A 16,470-nucleotide genomic window follows, 5' to 3' on the forward strand; every position below is an offset into this window, starting at 1 on the left:
TCCTTATTTCCTAAGATAATGACTATTCTGAAATGACTGAATTGGTGAACGCTGTGTAGTAGAAACCCTCACATTAACCTATTCTCTTACGCCCGATGATAACTCTAAAAAGTGGAGGATGCATTCTCAAGTGTATGAAAGAGAACTTCTGTTTCCATTACCAGCAGGGAGCATGTAAATGTTGAGGGGTCAGATGACATCTAGCTAGTGTAACGGAGTTAAGAACGTACCGTAAGCTCATTTCACAGCTAGCTTAAAATGTTGCGGATGGAGCCATCCAATTGGTACCTTTTGTATGGTTCAATCGGTTTACACGTTGTCAAGGAGGGCTGTCACGTGTGTTGCTAAGCAGAGGATCACTGATTCGAGCCCAGTATGGCGCAATCGGACAGTGGAGGAAGCTAAACTGTTAGCAGCACACTGAACCCCGTTACAGTGGTGCCATGACCTGGATCGGCAGTTGGGCTAAGCTCAACAGCCGGGGTAGCTCGCTGTGTAGTGAGTTTAGAAAGGGTGAGTGTAACCAAGTTAAGAACGTACCGTAAACTCACTCCATAGCAGTGGTGGAAAAAGCACGCAATTGTCATACTTGAGTAAAAGTAAAGATGCCTTAATAGTAAATGACTCAAGTAAAAGTGAAAGTCACCCAGTAAAATACTACTTGAGTAATAGTAAAAAAAGTAAATGTAATTGCTAAAATATACTTCAGTATCAAAAGTAAAAGTATAAATTATTTCAAATTCCTTATATTAAGCAAACCAGACGGCACCATTTTCTTTTCTTTTTTTTATTTACGGATAGCCAGGGTAACACTCCAACACTCAGACATAATTTACAAACGAAGCATTTGTGTTTAGTGAGTCCGCCAGATCAGAGGCAGTAGAGATGACCAGGGATGTTATCTTGGATAAGTGTTTGAATTTAACAATTTTCCTGTCCTGCTAAGCATTCAAAATGTAACGAGTACTTTAGGGTGTCAGGGAAAATGTATGGAGTAAAAAGTACATTATTTTCTTTATGAATGTAGTGAAGTAAAAGTAGTCAAAAATAATAATAGTAAAGTAATGTACAGAAAAAAACGAATTAAGAAGTCCTTTAAAGTATTTTACACCACTGCTCCACAGCTAGCTTGAATTGTTGCGGCAGGAGCCATCTAATTGGTACCTTTGGTATGGCTCAATCGGTTCAACGAGGGCGGTCACGTGTGTTGCGAAGCAGAGGTATTGTGATAATCCATCTTACTCCAGTGCTAGTCCAGAATGGCCCAAGTCCCCTTCCATGCTTACCCTCATCCTTGTATTTGATAGTGACCTCGTCGTTGCTCTGCAGCTTGCCCCTGAAGACGCGCTGCATCATCAGCACCAGCTCGTCATAGGTGATGTCCTCATTGTGGATGGGGATGCGTCTGATGTCATCACCCAGCTGGGCCTTGATGATCAGCTTGCCGCTCAGGTCCAGCTGTCCGTTCATGTTGTCGTCCGCCGTCTACTGCTCCCACCGCTGGAAGGGACATCACAACAGGAAGGAGATGTAACATACATTACGCAGGAATCATGTAGGTTTCATTATGCTGCCAACCTGTTATCATATCGCCATTAAAAAGGGGCAATCTGCAGTTGCTACATCCATTCTTCTACATAAATTAAAGCTGGAATCCTTAATGGTGAAACTGCAATGACCGTTTGAAATATTACAACATAGAAGTTACTGCAAACAACGCACGTTTCTTTTCCCCCTCGGACAACATTGCTCGTGCGATAGAACAGCAGAATATGTAGTGCAATTTTTTTTACCACATTGCGCGATGACTTCACTTCGTCAACAAAACAAAAACAATGGCGGTGGGGCGGACAGTGGCGTGGTTTCTTCTAATGCATACAGTGGGGAAAAAAGTATTTAGTCAGCCACCAATTGTGCAAGTTCTCCCACTTAAAAAGATGAGAGAGGCCTGTAATTTTCATCATAGGTACACGTCAACTATGACAGACAAATTGAGGAAAAAAAATCCAGAAAATGACATTGTAGGATTTTTAATGAATTTATTTCCAAATTATGGTGGAAAATAAGTATTTGGTCACCTACAAACAAGCAAGATTTCTGGCTCTCACAGACCTGTAACTTCTTCTTTAAGAGGCTCCTCTGTCCTCCACTCGTTACCTGTATTAATGGCACCTGTTTGAACTTATCAGTATAAAAAGACACCTGTCCACAACCTCAAACAGTCACACTCCAAACTCCACTATGGCCAAGACCAAAGAGCTGTCAAAGGACACCAGAAACAAAATTGTAGACCTGCACCAGGCTGGGAAGACTGAATCTGCAAAGGTAAGCAGCTTGGTTTGAAGAAATCAACTGTGGGAGCAATTATTAGGAAATGGAAGACATACAAGACCACTGATAATCTCCCTCGATCTGGGGCTCCACGCAAGATCTCAGCATGGGGGTGGAAACATCATGCTTTGGGGCTGTTTTTCTGCAAAGGGACCAGGACGACTGATCCGTGTAAAGGAAAGAATGAATGGGGCCATGTATCGTGAGATTTTGAGTGAAAACCTCCTTCCATCAGCAAGGGCATTGAAGATGAAACGTGGCTGGGTCTTTCAGCATGACGATGATCCCAAACACACCGCCCGGGCAACGAAGGAGTGGCTTCGTAAGAAGCATTTCAAGGTCCTGGAGTGGCCTAGCCAGTCTCCAGATCTCAACCCCATAGACAATCTTTGGAGGGAGTTGAAAGTCCGTGTTGCCAAGCGACAGCCCCAAAACATCACTGCTCTAGAGGAGATCTGCATGGAGGAATGGGCCAAAATACCAGCAACAGTGTGTGAAAACCTTGTGAAGACTTGCAGAAAACGTTTGACCTGTGTCATTGCCAACAAAGGGTATATAACAAAGTATTGAGAAACGTTTGTTATTGACCAAATACTTATTTTCCACCATAATTTGCAAATATATTCATTAAAAATCCTACAATGTGATTTTCTGGATTTTTTTTTCTCATTTTGTCTGTCATAGTTGACGTGTACCTATGATGAAAATTACAGGCCTCTCTCATCTTTTTAAGTGGGAGAACTTGCACAATTGGTGGCTGACTAAATACTTTTTTCCCCCCACTGTATTCCATCTTTAATGATATGTACCCATTGATTATTAATAATAATAAATTACATTTGTAGAGCAGTTTTCATTTACTGACGTAAATCACAAAGCTCTTTACATTGAGAGCAACCGTTAAAAGAAAAAAAGCTTTAATAAAAAGGCTAACAAACATCAGGCAAGACATTTGAATTAAAAGATAGCTAGCGTTCTGGTACTGTAAAAGGCGTAACAATTCTACTCTCGACGAATATAACTTATTAATGCCTCATGAGCTTAGTTCAACTGTCGTACCCCACCAGAACCCAAAATATAAGCTTGTTTTACTCCAATATTTGTAAACAAAGTAAATGTAAACAAACACTATATACAGTGGGGAGAACAAGTATTTGATACACTGCCGATTTTGCAGGTTTTCCTACTTACAAAGCATGTAGAGGTCTGTAATTTTTATCATAGGCACACTTCAACTGTGAAAGACGGAATCTAAAACAAAAATCCAGAAAATCACATTGTATGATTTTTAAGTAATTAATTTGCATTTTATTGCATGACATAAGTATTTGATCACCTACCAACCAGTAAGTATTCCGGCTCTCACAGACCTGTTCGTTTTTCTTTAAGAAGCCCTCCTGTACTCCACTCATTACCTGTATTAACTGCACCTGTTTGAACTCGTTACCTGTATAAAAGACACCTGTCCACACACACTCAAACAAACAGACTCCAACCTCTCCACAAAGGCCAAGACCAGAGAGCTGTGTAAGGACATCAGGGATAACATTGTAGACCTGCACAAGGCTGGGATGGGCTACAGGACAATAGGCAAGCAGCTTGGTGAGAAGGCAACAACTGTTGGCGCAATTATTAGAAAATGGAAGAAGTTCAAGATGACGGTCAATCACACTCGGTCTGGGGCTCCATGCAAGATCTCACCTCGTGGGGCATCAATGATCATGAGGAAGGTGAGGGATCAGCCCAGAACTACACTGCAGGACCTGGTCAATGACCAAAAGAGAGCTGGGACCACAGTCTCAAAGGAAACCATTAGTAACACACTACACCGTCATGGATTAAAATCCTGCAGCGCACGCAAGGTCCCCCTGCTCAAGCCAGCGCATGTCCAGGCCCGTCTGAACTTTGCCAATGACCATCTGGATGATCCAGAGGAGGAATGGGAGAAGGTCATGTGGTCTGATGAGACAAAAATAGAGCTTTTTGGTCTAAACTTCACTCGCCGTGTTTGGAGGAAGAAGAAGGATGAGTACAACCCCAAGAACACCATCCCAACCGTGAAGCATGGAGGTGGAAACATCATTCTTTGGGGATGCTTTTCTGCAAAGAGGACAGGACGACTGCACCGTATTGAGGGGAGGATGGATTGGGCCATGTATCGCGGGATCTTGGCCAACAACCTCCTTCCCTCAGTAAGAGCATTGAAGATGGGTCGTGGCTGGGTCTTCCAGCATGACAATGACCCGAAACACACAGCCAGGGCAACTAAGGAGTGGCTCCGTAAGAAGCATCTCAAGGTCCTGGAGTGGCCTAGCCAGTCTCCAGACCTGAACCCAATAGAAAATCTTTGGAGGGAGCTGAAAGTCCGTATTGCCAAGCGACAGCCCCGAAACCTGAAGGATCTGGAGAAGGTCTGTATGGAGGAGTGGGCCAAAATCCCTGCTGCAGTGTGTGCAAACCTGGTCAAGACCTACAGGAAACGTATGATCTCTGTAATTGCAAACAAAGGTTTCTGTACCAAATATTAAGTTCTGCTTTTCTGATGTATCAAATACTTATGTCATGCAATAAAATGCAAATTAATTACTTAAAAATCATACAATGTGATTTTCTGGATTTTTGTTTTAGATTCCGTCTCTCACAGTTGAAGTGTACCTATGATAAAAATTACAGACCTCTACATGCTTTGTAAGTAGAAAAACCTGCAAATTCAGCAGTGTATCAAATACTTGTTCTACCCACTGTAGCCTCAAAACATGATTTACTATAATTTTGATATCATGAATGGTCAGTCCTTGCATCCATAGCTCTGTCTATACATTTGAGAGTGGTTATATTTCTCCAGCCAGGCCTCATCCCTCAGCTTTTTACCGAAACAGGGAGAATACTCTTTGTTATTGTTTCAACTACTGATTGCCCCTTTAAGGGAAGAGACAGACGGCATACCAATATCTGGTGACCTATAATGCAATTAACAGTCTACACTACAGAACTAGTCCTATAGATCAGGGGTTCCCCCTTCCAGCATTGGGGAACATCCCGCACACGCGCCACATCTACACTACCAGTCAAAGTTTGGACACACCTACTCATTGCAGGGTTTTTCTTTATTTTTACATTGTAGAATAATAGTGAAGACATCAAAACTATGAAATAACACATATGGAATCATGTAGTAACCTCAAAAGTGTTAAACAAATCAAAATACATAGCCACCCTTTGCCTTGATGACAGCTTTGCACACTCTTGGCATTCTCTCAACCAGCCTCATGAGGTAGTCATTTCGCTACACCCGCTATAACAACATCTGCTAAACACGTGTATGTGACAAATAACATTTGATTTGATTTGATTTGGAATGCATTTCAATTAACAGGTGTGCCTTCTTAAAAGTTAATTTGTGGAATTTATTTCCTTCTTAATGCGTTTGAGCCAATCAGTTGTGTTGTGACAAGGTAGGGGGGGTATACAGAAGATATCCCTATTTGGTAAAAGACCCAGTCCATATTACGGCAAGAACAGCTCAAATAAGCAAAGAGAAACGACAGTCCATCATTACTTTAAGACACGAAGGTCAGTCAATACGGAACATTTCAAGAACTTTGAATGTTTCTTCAAGTGCAGTTGCAAAAACCATCAAGCGCTATGATGAAACTGGCTCTCATGAGGACCGCCACAGGAATGGAAGACCCAGAGTTACCTCTGCTGCAGAGGATAAGTTCATTAGAGTTACCAGGCTCAGAAATTGCAGCCCAAATAAATGCTTCATAGAGTTCAAGTCACAGACACATCTCAACATCAACTGTTCAGAGGGGACTGTGTGAATCAGGCCTTCATGGTCGAATTGCTGCAAAGAAACCACTACTAAAGGACACCAATAAGAAGAAGAGACCTGCTTGGGCCAAGAAACACAAGCAATGGACATTAGAGCGGTGGAAATGTATCCTTTGGTCTGAAGTCCAAATTTGAGCTTTTTGGTTCCAACCGCTGTGTCTTTGTGAGACGCGGTGTGGGTGAACGGATGATCTCCGCATGTGTAGTTCCCACCGTAAAGCATGGAGGAGGAGGTGTTATGGTGTAAGGGTTCTTTGCTGGTGACACTGTCTGTGAATTATTTAGAATTCAAGGCACACTTAACCAGCATGGCTACCACAGCATTCTGCAGCGATACGCCATCCCATCTGGTTTGGGCTTAGTGGGACTATCATTTGTTTTTCAACAGGACAATGACCCAACACACCTCCAGGCTGTGTAAGAACTATTTTACCAAGAAGGAGAGTGATGGAGTGCTGCATCAGATTACCTGGCCTCCACAATCCTCCGACCTCAACCCAATTGAGATGGTTTGGGATAAGTCGGACGGCAGAGTGAAGGAAAAGCAGCCAACAGAATCTCAAATATAAAATATATTTTAATTAGTTTAACACTTTTCTTGGTTACTACATGATTCCATGTGTTATTTCATAGTTTTGATGTCTTCACTATTATTCTACAATGTAGAAAATAGTAAAAATAAAGAAAAACCCTTGAATGAGTAGGTGTGTCCAAACTTTTGACTGGTACTGTATTTCTATGGGCACAAGCACTGTTCATGACACAAACTGTTTACACCCCTCGTTGGTGGAGAAAATTTTGCAGGTTTAAAGCTAATTTGCTGCAATTCTACACATTTTGTCATGTCTAATGTGTATTCATGTCATATTTCAGTGACTAAAAAAATTACAACAATATCTACAGGCTAAAAAAACAAAATAAAAAAAACATTAGCTGACACGGGCTAGTTGATCTGGACATTTCTGACAAGTTATAAATAGCTCTCTAAGGTACAAGACGAACTGATGATGCACTACCCAATTCCATTATTGCACCTTGTGCATTCTTCTCTTACAACTTTCAAGAGTACGTTTAAAGCCGGACTGAGTTCTTTAAAAAAAAATCTATGCCTACCAGCTGGTCAGTGGTCACTGCCCTCTAGGACGCCGCTTTACTATGTAGAATACAGTTCTGCTTCCAAAGCCTAGGTTTTAAAAAATCCAGGCTGAGCTGGCAGGCCGGTTCTTATGTACAGTTGAAGTCGGAAGTTTACATAGACTTAGGTTGGAGTCATTAAAACTCGTTTTTCAACCACTCCACAAATTTCTTGTTAACAAACTATAGTTTTGGCAAGTCGGTTAGGACATCTACTTTGCGCATGACACAAGTAATTTTTCCAACAATTGTTTACAGACAGATTATTTCACTTATAATTCACTGTATCACAATTCCAGTGGGTCAGAAGTTTACATACACTAAGTTGACTGTGCCTTTAAACAGCTTGGAAAATTCCAGAAAATGATGTCATGGCTTTAGAAGCTTCTGATAGGCTAATTGACATCATTTGAGTCAATTGGAGGTGTACCTGTGGATGTATTTCAAGACCTACCTTCAAACTTAGTGCCTCTTTGCTTGACATCATAGGAAAATCAAAAGAAATCAGCCAAGACTTCAGAAAAAAAAATAGTAGACCTCCACAAGTCTGGTTCATCCTTGGGAGCAATTTCCAAATGCCTGAAGGTACCACGTTCATCTGTACAAACAATAGTACGCACGTATAAACACCATGGGACCACGCAGCCATCATACCGCTCAGGAAGGAGACGCCCCAACCGGGAATCCAAAGAATGTGACCTTGTTCACTTCCGGAAGCTTTTTAAGAATCGCTGGAGCAGTAGGGAGATAGTGCGCAATCTTTTGAGATCTAGCCACTTCGAGGATGTCAAAGGCAGCTGCAACGCGTTCTGTCTCCTAGAGATGAGCGTACTTTTGTGCGAAAAGTGCAAATCAATCCCAGAACAACAGCAAAGGACCTTGTGAAGATGCTGGAGGAAACAGGTACAAAAGTATCTATATCCACAGTAAAATGAGTTCTATATCGACATAACCTGAAAGGCCACTCAGCAAGGAAGAAGCCACTGCTCAAAAACCGCCATAAAAAAGCCAGACTACGGTTTGCAGCTGCACATGGGGACAAAGATCGTACTTTTTGGAGAAATGTCCTCTGGTCTGATGAAACAAAAATAGAACTGTTTGGCCATAATGACCATCGTTATGTTTGGAGGAAAAAGGGGGATGGCTTGCAAGCTGAAGAACACCATCCCAACCGTGAAGCACGGGGGTGGCAGCATCATGCTGTGGGAGTGCTTTGCTGCAGGAGGGACTGGTGCACTTCACAAAATAGATGGAATCATAACCTCCCGAGTGGCGCAGTGGTCTAAGGCACTGCATCGCAGTGCTAGCTGTGCCACTAGAGATCCTGGTTCGAATCCAGGCTCTGTCGTAGCCGGCCGCGACCGGGAGACCCATGGGGCGGCGCACAATTGGCCCAGCGTCGTCCAGGGTAGGGGAGGGAATGGCCGGCAGGGATGTAGCTCAGTTGGTAGAGCATGGCGTTTGCAACGCCAGGGTTGTGGGTTCGATTCCCACGGGGGGCCAGTATGAAAAATAAAAAATTAATAATGTATGCACTCACTAACTGTAAGTCGCTCTGGATAAGAGCGTCTGCTAAATGACTAAAATGTCAAATGTAAATGAGGAAGGAAAATTATGTGGATATATTGAAGCAACATCTCAAGACATCAGTCAGGAAGTTAAAGCTTGGTCGTAAATGGGTCTTCCAAATGGACAATGACCCCAAGCATACTTCCAAAGTTGTGGCAAAATGGCTTAAGGACAACAAAGTCAAGGAATTGGAGTGGCCATCACAAAGCCCTGACCTCAAACCTATAGAGAATTTGTGGGCAGAACTGAAAAAGCATGTGCGAGCAAGGAGGCCTACAAACCTGACTCAGTTACACCATCTCTGTCAGGAGTAATGGGCCAAAATTCACCCAACTTATTGTGGGAAGATTGTGGAAGGCTGTTGACCCAAGTTAAACAATTTAAAGGCAATGCTACCAAATACTAATTGAGTGTATGTAAACTTCTGACCCACTAGGAATGTGATGAAATAAATAAAAGCTGAAAGAAATAATTCTCTCTACTATTATTCTGACATTTCACATTCTTAAAATAAAGTGGTGATTCTAACTGACCTAAGACAGGGAATTTTTACTAGGATTAAATGTCAGGAATTGTGAAAAACTAAGTTTAAATGTATTTGGCTAAGGTGTATGTAAACTTCCGACTTCAACTGTATCTCCCCAATGAGACTTTGGCCTACATAGGCCAAGTACTGTAACTTTCATTGAAAGAATTAGTTAGTAGAATGTGTTGAGTGGATCATGATTCATGACACACTACTGGTTAATATAATCAGAATAAAATAAGCACCAGCTGAACTGATTAGTTGAACAATCTCTTCCCTATCCAGTCCACACCCAGATAGGCCTATTTATCAGCAAATAGTTACAATATATAGATTAAATCACTTCAAATGCAACTACTTCATTTGATTTTTTATTGGACTTGTTGGTCTTGCCTTTGGCTAGCAAACAAGCTAGCTAAATTAGCTACCAGCAAATAGCATAGCATAATTGTTTGATAAAATCAATTTTTATATTCAAATGTGGAAACTGGGTCCTACAGTTTGAACCCCTGTGGTCTCTGGCTCCACACCCACCCCGCCCGGCCTTCAACACCATAGTGCCCTCTAAGCTCACCACTAAGCTAAGGATCCTGGGACTAAACACCTCCCTCTGCAACTGGATCCTGGACTTCCTGACGGGCCGCCCCCAGGTGGTAAGGGTAGGTAACAACACATCTGCCACACTGATCCTCAACACAGGGGCCCCTCAGGGGTGCGTGCTCAGTCCCCTCCTGTACTCTCTGTTCACCCATGACTGCATGGCCAGGCACGACTCCAACACCATCATTAAGTTTGCCGACGACACAACCTAATCACCGACAATGATGAGACAGCCTATAGGGAGGAGGTCAGAGACCTGGCCGTGTGGTGCCAGGACAACAACCTCTCCCTCAACGTGACCAAGACAAAGGAGATGATTGTGGACTACAGGAAAAAAAGAGGACTGAGCACGCCCCCATTCTCATCGACGGGGCTGTAGTGGAACAGGTTGAGAGCTTCAAGTTCCTTGGTGTCCACATCACCAACGAACTATCATGGTCCAAACACACCAAGACAGTCGTGAAGAGGGCACGACAAAGCCTATTCCCCCTCAGGAAACTGAAAAGATTTGGCATGGGTCCTCAGATCCTCAAAAAATTCTACAGCTGCACCATCGAGAGCATCCTGACTGGTTGCATCACCGCCTGGTATGGCAACTGCTTGGCCTCCGACCGCAAGGCACTACAGAGGGTAGTGCGTACGGCCCAGTACATCACTGGGGACAAGCTTCCTGCCATCCAGGACCTCTATACCAGGCGGTGTCAGAGGAAGGCCCTCAAAATTGTCAAAGACTCCAGCCACCCTAGTCATAGACTGTTCTCTCTGCTACTGCACGGCAAGCGGTACCGGAGTGCCAAGTCTAGGTCCAAAAGACTTCTCAACAGCTTCTACCCCCAAGCCATAAGACTCCTGAACAGCTAATCATGGCTACCTGGGCTATTTGCACTGCCCCCCCACCCCATCCTTTTTACGCTGCTGCTACTCTGTTAATTATTTATGCATTTAACTCTACCCACATGTACATATTACTTCAACTACCTCAACTAGCCGGTGCCCCCGCACATTGACTCTGCACCGGTACCCCCCTGTATATATAGCCTCCCTACTGTTATTTTATTTTACTTCTGCTCTTTTTTTTCCTCAACACTTTTTTTGTTGTTATTTTATTTTAACTTTTTTTGTTAAAAATAAATGCACTGTTGGTTAAGGGCTGTAAGTAAGCATTTCACTGTAATGTCTGCACCTGTTGTATTCGGCGCATGTGACCAATAAAATTTGATTTGATTTGATTTGAAATGTGTGAAAGTTAGTGTATAAGCTAACGATCCATCATGTATGACATTCCTGGGAGTGTGTAAACTTACATTTTGTATTACCATGTCATTTTTGTATGTTCTCTATAGTTATGTACTTGAAAATGTATCAAATTGACCAATTCGGCACATTTGGGCAGACTTGATACAAAATAGTCCAGTATTGCAACGCTTCACTGGATCAATCTGAAACTTTGCACACACACTGCTGCCATCTAGTGGCCATAATCTAAATTGCGGCTAAACTGCAATATTATATTGTGGCCTCTCTCTTTTATTTAAAAGATGATGGAACAAAAAAATAAATAGAAAACGCATGTTTTTTGTTTGTATTATCTTTTACCAGATCTAATGTGTTATATTCTCCTACATTAATTTCACATTTCCACAAACTTCAAAGTGTTTCCTTTCAAATGGTATCAAGAATATGCATATCCTTGCTTCATGTCCTGAGCTACAGGCAGTTAGATTTGTGTGTGTCATTTTAGGCGTAAATTGAAAAAAAGGGTCCGATCCTTAACAGGTTAACTAACTTGCTGACTAATGAAAGGGCGAGGTTCAGGATTGCAGCTTGTTATCTTCTTGGCAGTGATTCATGACATGTCACGATAGCTAGCTAACGTACCTACCTAGCGTGGTAATTTGACAGCTCGTTAGTTTGCGGTTATGCTAATAACTAACTACCTGGCTCAAAATCCGTTGCACTGGCTATATTGTTAGCTAACCTAACTAGATAATTATATCGTTGCTAGAGTTGTCAAAACGAATGTAACTCGCTAACTAGCTAGTAAGAAAGCCAAGTTGGATCATAAACACAGCCCATTTTCCTGTACTTGACAGGATGTAGAGCCATGCCAAATACAGACCAACTCAAAACTCCCATTCATGGTTAAGAATGTTAACTTCCTGCAAAATACTTCTCACAGTTTAGCGTTCTAACCGGCATCAGAGAATGAATGTTCATCGACTTAATTTAACACAAAACCCAAGATCATTGCACCAATACCATCATGTATGCAATTTAAGAGAGATCTTTCTGAAAATTAAACAAATGTGGCTTTAAAAACACAACAAACTCAATGCTAGCATCAATCGTTAGGTAGCATTGAGAATCTGATTCAGGTTGTCAACGTCATCAACATTAGGAATATCGAAACAGACAGGTATATGTATCCCACCTGTAACTGGACGACTTAATCCCGCTGTCGTGTCGGTGTTTCTCGCAAGACCTTGTCAGCCAAAATGTTTAACCAGGGCTGGCAAACACAGAATCTCAGCCTCACATCAGGAAGTCTGCCCGCTTGTCGACGTAAACCTGCACGTGTCATACTGCAGAACGCGCAGTCGTAGTGACAACTATTTGACTGTGATATTATTTCTGCATAGGGGCAGGTTGAGAAATTGAGTTTTAAATGAAAGATGTGACTGTGTTACGTGGTTTCCTCTATACTGTCTTTTGCAGGACGTTTTTTGCTTAATTTTAAAGGTTACTGTGACACATAAGTGATTATGTGGCGTGACTGTAATGAAACTACTCATCAAGCACATCACAAGGTCTGTAACAATCAAGACAACTAAGGACACAATCAAGACAACAATGATTTAATTTCCCTTTTTATTGGTGGTAAAAACATAATCATATAAAGTTAGGGGGCAATGGGTCAAGCATATAGGACATTTAAGAAGTATATGAATGATGAGCACCAGGGTTGGGGTCAATTCAGGAAGTACACTGAAATTCAAATTCTCTTCAATGCTTATCAATGATAATTTGGAATTGATATTTGGTTTACTTTCTGAATTCACTGGAATTGAAATGTTATTGACCACAACCCCGATGAGCACTAGTTTGGCCACATTACAGGGGCAAATCAAGAACCCTTGATAGCTGTCAAGACACAGTGTAACCTGTCAGGCCAATTTAGCGCAATGATGCATCAATTTTTTTGCCATTGAAGCACACCATCCCATGTCTCTGTCTCAAGCTTTGGACAGTGCTTGTGCGCATGCCTTACAGGGCTTTCAATATTTGACACACTTGTCACCGGATGTCAATTTACTGAAACCGTGGCAACAAACCTGTCCAGCCCTCATTCCTCCTCTGTTAAGACAAAGAGTTAGTAGAGCGATCCTCCGTCATGCTCCAGTCTCACACACAAGGGCTTGGTTCATACACACGTCTAAATGCTTCACAACAGCAGTAAACATTGCGGTCTCAGAAGGAGCTGCAGTCTCTATCGTTTATTCTCTGAGGCCAGATAAACAAAGTAGAGTTGCTAATGCTAACTGGCTGGCAAAGTTCAGGCTAGATCCAGTAAGATCTAGGACCTGAGATAAAGAGGCTAGTTGATATGGCAACAACGCAAGGTAGTAACACCCCACAATGTTCATGATTCGCCATGAGAAGATAGATGAGATGGAAAGGAAAAACAGCATGGATCCAGAGTAGTGGAACGAGGCTGTGTGAGCGTCACAGCCAGGATCTGAACCCTGGTCTCCCACGGGAGAAACCAACATCTTGACCATTAGACCAAGAGGATATTCCTTCAACACGAGACTACGCGCCCGAATAATGTCCGCTATATGTGTGTAATATAATTATGTGTGTATGTGAGAGAAAATGTACAGGCCTGAGTGTCTTTGAAATGGGAAAGTATGCGTGTTTTGGCAAGAAAATGTGTGTTGGATAGACAATCTGGAAAGCTATAATAGACAGTGATTACATGAGGTAATAAATAAATAACTGAATATACTACTATATGCATCCTAAAGACAGAGAGAAAAACAAAAACACTTTCCCCCAGCCTCAAAACCCACAATACATCCTCATCACTTCTTCTTCTTCTCCTGTGTGGAGTCGAACCAGGCGTCCAGCAGCTTCTTGCTGTAGTAGATCTGCCAGGCGTGCACCTGCACCGCCACCACCATCACCAGGTACATGACGGTGACCGCTGCCCAGCCGAAGATGAAGCGGTAAGCCTTGCCGTGGCGGTACAGCTGCTGGGCCTCGCCGAGCATCTCCATGGAGCCATAGAAGAGTGGAGCGATGGAGAACAGGCCTGAGCTGATCATGGAGATCACCAGGTAGCTTATGTTGTTCTTGGGCAGCGACAGGCTGCCGGTGACCAGTGGAAAGAGACTGATCAGGTAGGGGTATTCCCATCTGTAGGGCTCGGACACTGTGTCGCTTGGCACCAGGTCGAGTTTGCTGACGATCACCTGGGCTGCCACCAGGAGCCAGAGCAGCAGGTGGACGAAGTTGAGTTTCCGGATCTCAGACTTTAGTGAGGCGCTGGAGACACAAGGAAAAGGGGGAGAGGGAGTTGAGACAGTATGGTTAATGACCTGAGAGGATTGGATAACTATAAACAAACAATATGGTAATAGACAAGCAGGCAGGCACACTCAGACAGACAGACAGGCAAGTACAGACAGAGAAGCGCAGACAAGCGCAGACAGACAAGCGTACAGACAGATAGACAGACACAGGCATACAGACAGCCAGCCAGCAGACAGGCATGATTGATTACCTCATCTGGTAGTGCGAGGCCACCTTCTCTCTGTGTTTGAAGTCACTCCCATCAGTACCTGCAGCTCGAGGGCCCACACGAGACGTCATGGTAACAACCTGCTTACCCGAAAACCACGCAACAATAATTAGTATTATTTGACTTGGTGTCAATTTTCTAATTTATTTTGCCCACAACTGATTCGTTAATAATGAGCATATGTGTTCTTTACATGCATTTCATCCATGACAATGACAAAGAGTTGATACATGCAGACAGACACACTGATGTAATGATCAGGCTTCTATTTCTACACTTAAACAATTGAATATTAGAAGCTCCTCTATTATTTAAGTTGTTTTATCAACCTTATTATAAACTGGGTCATTCGAGCCCTGAATACTGATTGTCTGACAGCCGTGGTATATCAGCCCATATACCATGGGTATGACACAACATTTATTTTTGTTGCTCTAATTACGTTGGTAACCAGTTTATAATAGCAATAAGGCACCTAGGGGGTTTGTGGTATACGGCCAAGGGATGTGTCCAGGCACTCGCGCTTAAGAACAGCCCTTTGCCGTGGTATATTGGCCATATACCACACCTCCTCGGGCCTTATTGCTTAAATATAACATCAATAGATGTAAATAGTAGCTAGCTACATATTTCTCTGCTTCTGGCAGCAGGGACGGCTTTGCTAGCTATTTAACTAGCCTAGCTTTCACAAGCAGTTGGTAACGTTAGCTAGCTAAATTCAGCAGATTCATTCATTGTCCTCTTGGAAAGGAGGTTACCGAGATCACACTATAGCTGCATACAATGTATTTGTATGCAAACATTTCAGCTATTTATTGGTTCATCCATGTTTCATCCATATTTCACCTGCTAATAAATTGTAATGCTAACGTACGTTAGCAGTCGCTTGCTAACTGGCTAGCCTATTGAAAATTGTCTTGAAAGCAGTAATTTACGGTACAGTAGTTTAAAAATAACAATTAATTGAGGATTCTTACCGTTTGTTACTGAGACGCTGAATGAACTTAGCTAGCTAGCTACTACAGTATCTAAATATGCCTAAATGCCGAGATGAATAGAAGGTGGGTGAATAGAGGACAAGACACACGCGTTGTGCGCTCTGCGCACGCGCATCACATCAGTCGCAGCATCCCTTTTTCTCGCAGCATCCTTGGTGAGACTTCTCGAGACTGGTCCATTGATTATTTTGGCTGCTTCATTTGCCATCACAGAAACATAATTGTTGGTAAGACACTAAAAACATTTCATTTTGTGTTTTGAAAGCACCTCTTAAAACGAAGAAATACGAGAATGCATTTGATTAAAATTAAATCATCATTCTGTTTTGCCACACCCTCAAGTGGTACCCTATAGAAGTGCCTAAAAATGTGTGATACAAGAAACTATAGGATGAATCCTATTTACTTTATTCATCCATGTCTTGAGCATATGAGGCCATTTAATAATCATGGTCAGAGTCAAGTTAGAGTATCTGTCTGTCTTTGGCAGCACGGTATTCTCAGCTCTTCTCAATATGGCATATCAGTCAACTGCAATATGATCAAGAGAGAGCCAGAGCATATTTACTTGACATCCGGGGCAAGGAAAATTACTTTATTGAATTTGGACTGGTGAACTGGACTAATCTGGTGTGCACTTATCAGTGTCACACAATAAAATAATACCTGTCTTGATA

General features: G+C 42.4%; 2 protein-coding genes across 4 annotated transcripts in view; both read right to left on the reverse strand.

Annotated features, from left to right (window-relative positions):
- Positions 1-12,575, reverse strand: part of LOC121536515 (protein TFG-like) — a 57,923-nt gene extending 45,348 nt beyond the window's left edge. For all 3 annotated transcript variants that reach the window (XM_045206712.1, XM_045206711.1, XM_045206710.1), the window contains exons 1-2: positions 12,426-12,575; positions 1,287-1,500 (exon numbers count right to left, since the gene is read on the reverse strand). In XM_045206712.1, coding sequence (XP_045062647.1) covers positions 1,287-1,470 — 184 coding nt within the window. In that variant the 5' untranslated portion in view covers positions 1,471-1,500; positions 12,426-12,575. The remainder of the gene's footprint in view (positions 1-1,286; positions 1,501-12,425) is intronic.
- A 270-nt stretch (positions 12,576-12,845) lies between these two features.
- LOC121536194 (protein jagunal homolog 1-A) lies at positions 12,846-15,911 on the reverse strand. The gene is made up of 3 exons (XM_041843468.2): positions 15,773-15,911; positions 14,778-14,875; positions 12,846-14,539 (listed from the first exon to the last, which is right to left on the reverse strand). Exons 2-3 carry the CDS (start codon positions 14,864-14,866, stop codon positions 14,077-14,079), a joined length of 552 nt encoding a protein of 183 aa, XP_041699402.1. The 5' UTR covers positions 14,867-14,875; positions 15,773-15,911; the 3' UTR covers positions 12,846-14,076.
- Between the last annotated feature and the right edge of the window lie 559 nt (positions 15,912-16,470).

Source organism: Coregonus clupeaformis, chromosome 23 (genome assembly GCF_020615455.1).
Source record: "Coregonus clupeaformis isolate EN_2021a chromosome 23, ASM2061545v1, whole genome shotgun sequence".
Taxonomy (NCBI): Eukaryota; Metazoa; Chordata; class Actinopteri; order Salmoniformes; family Salmonidae; genus Coregonus; species Coregonus clupeaformis.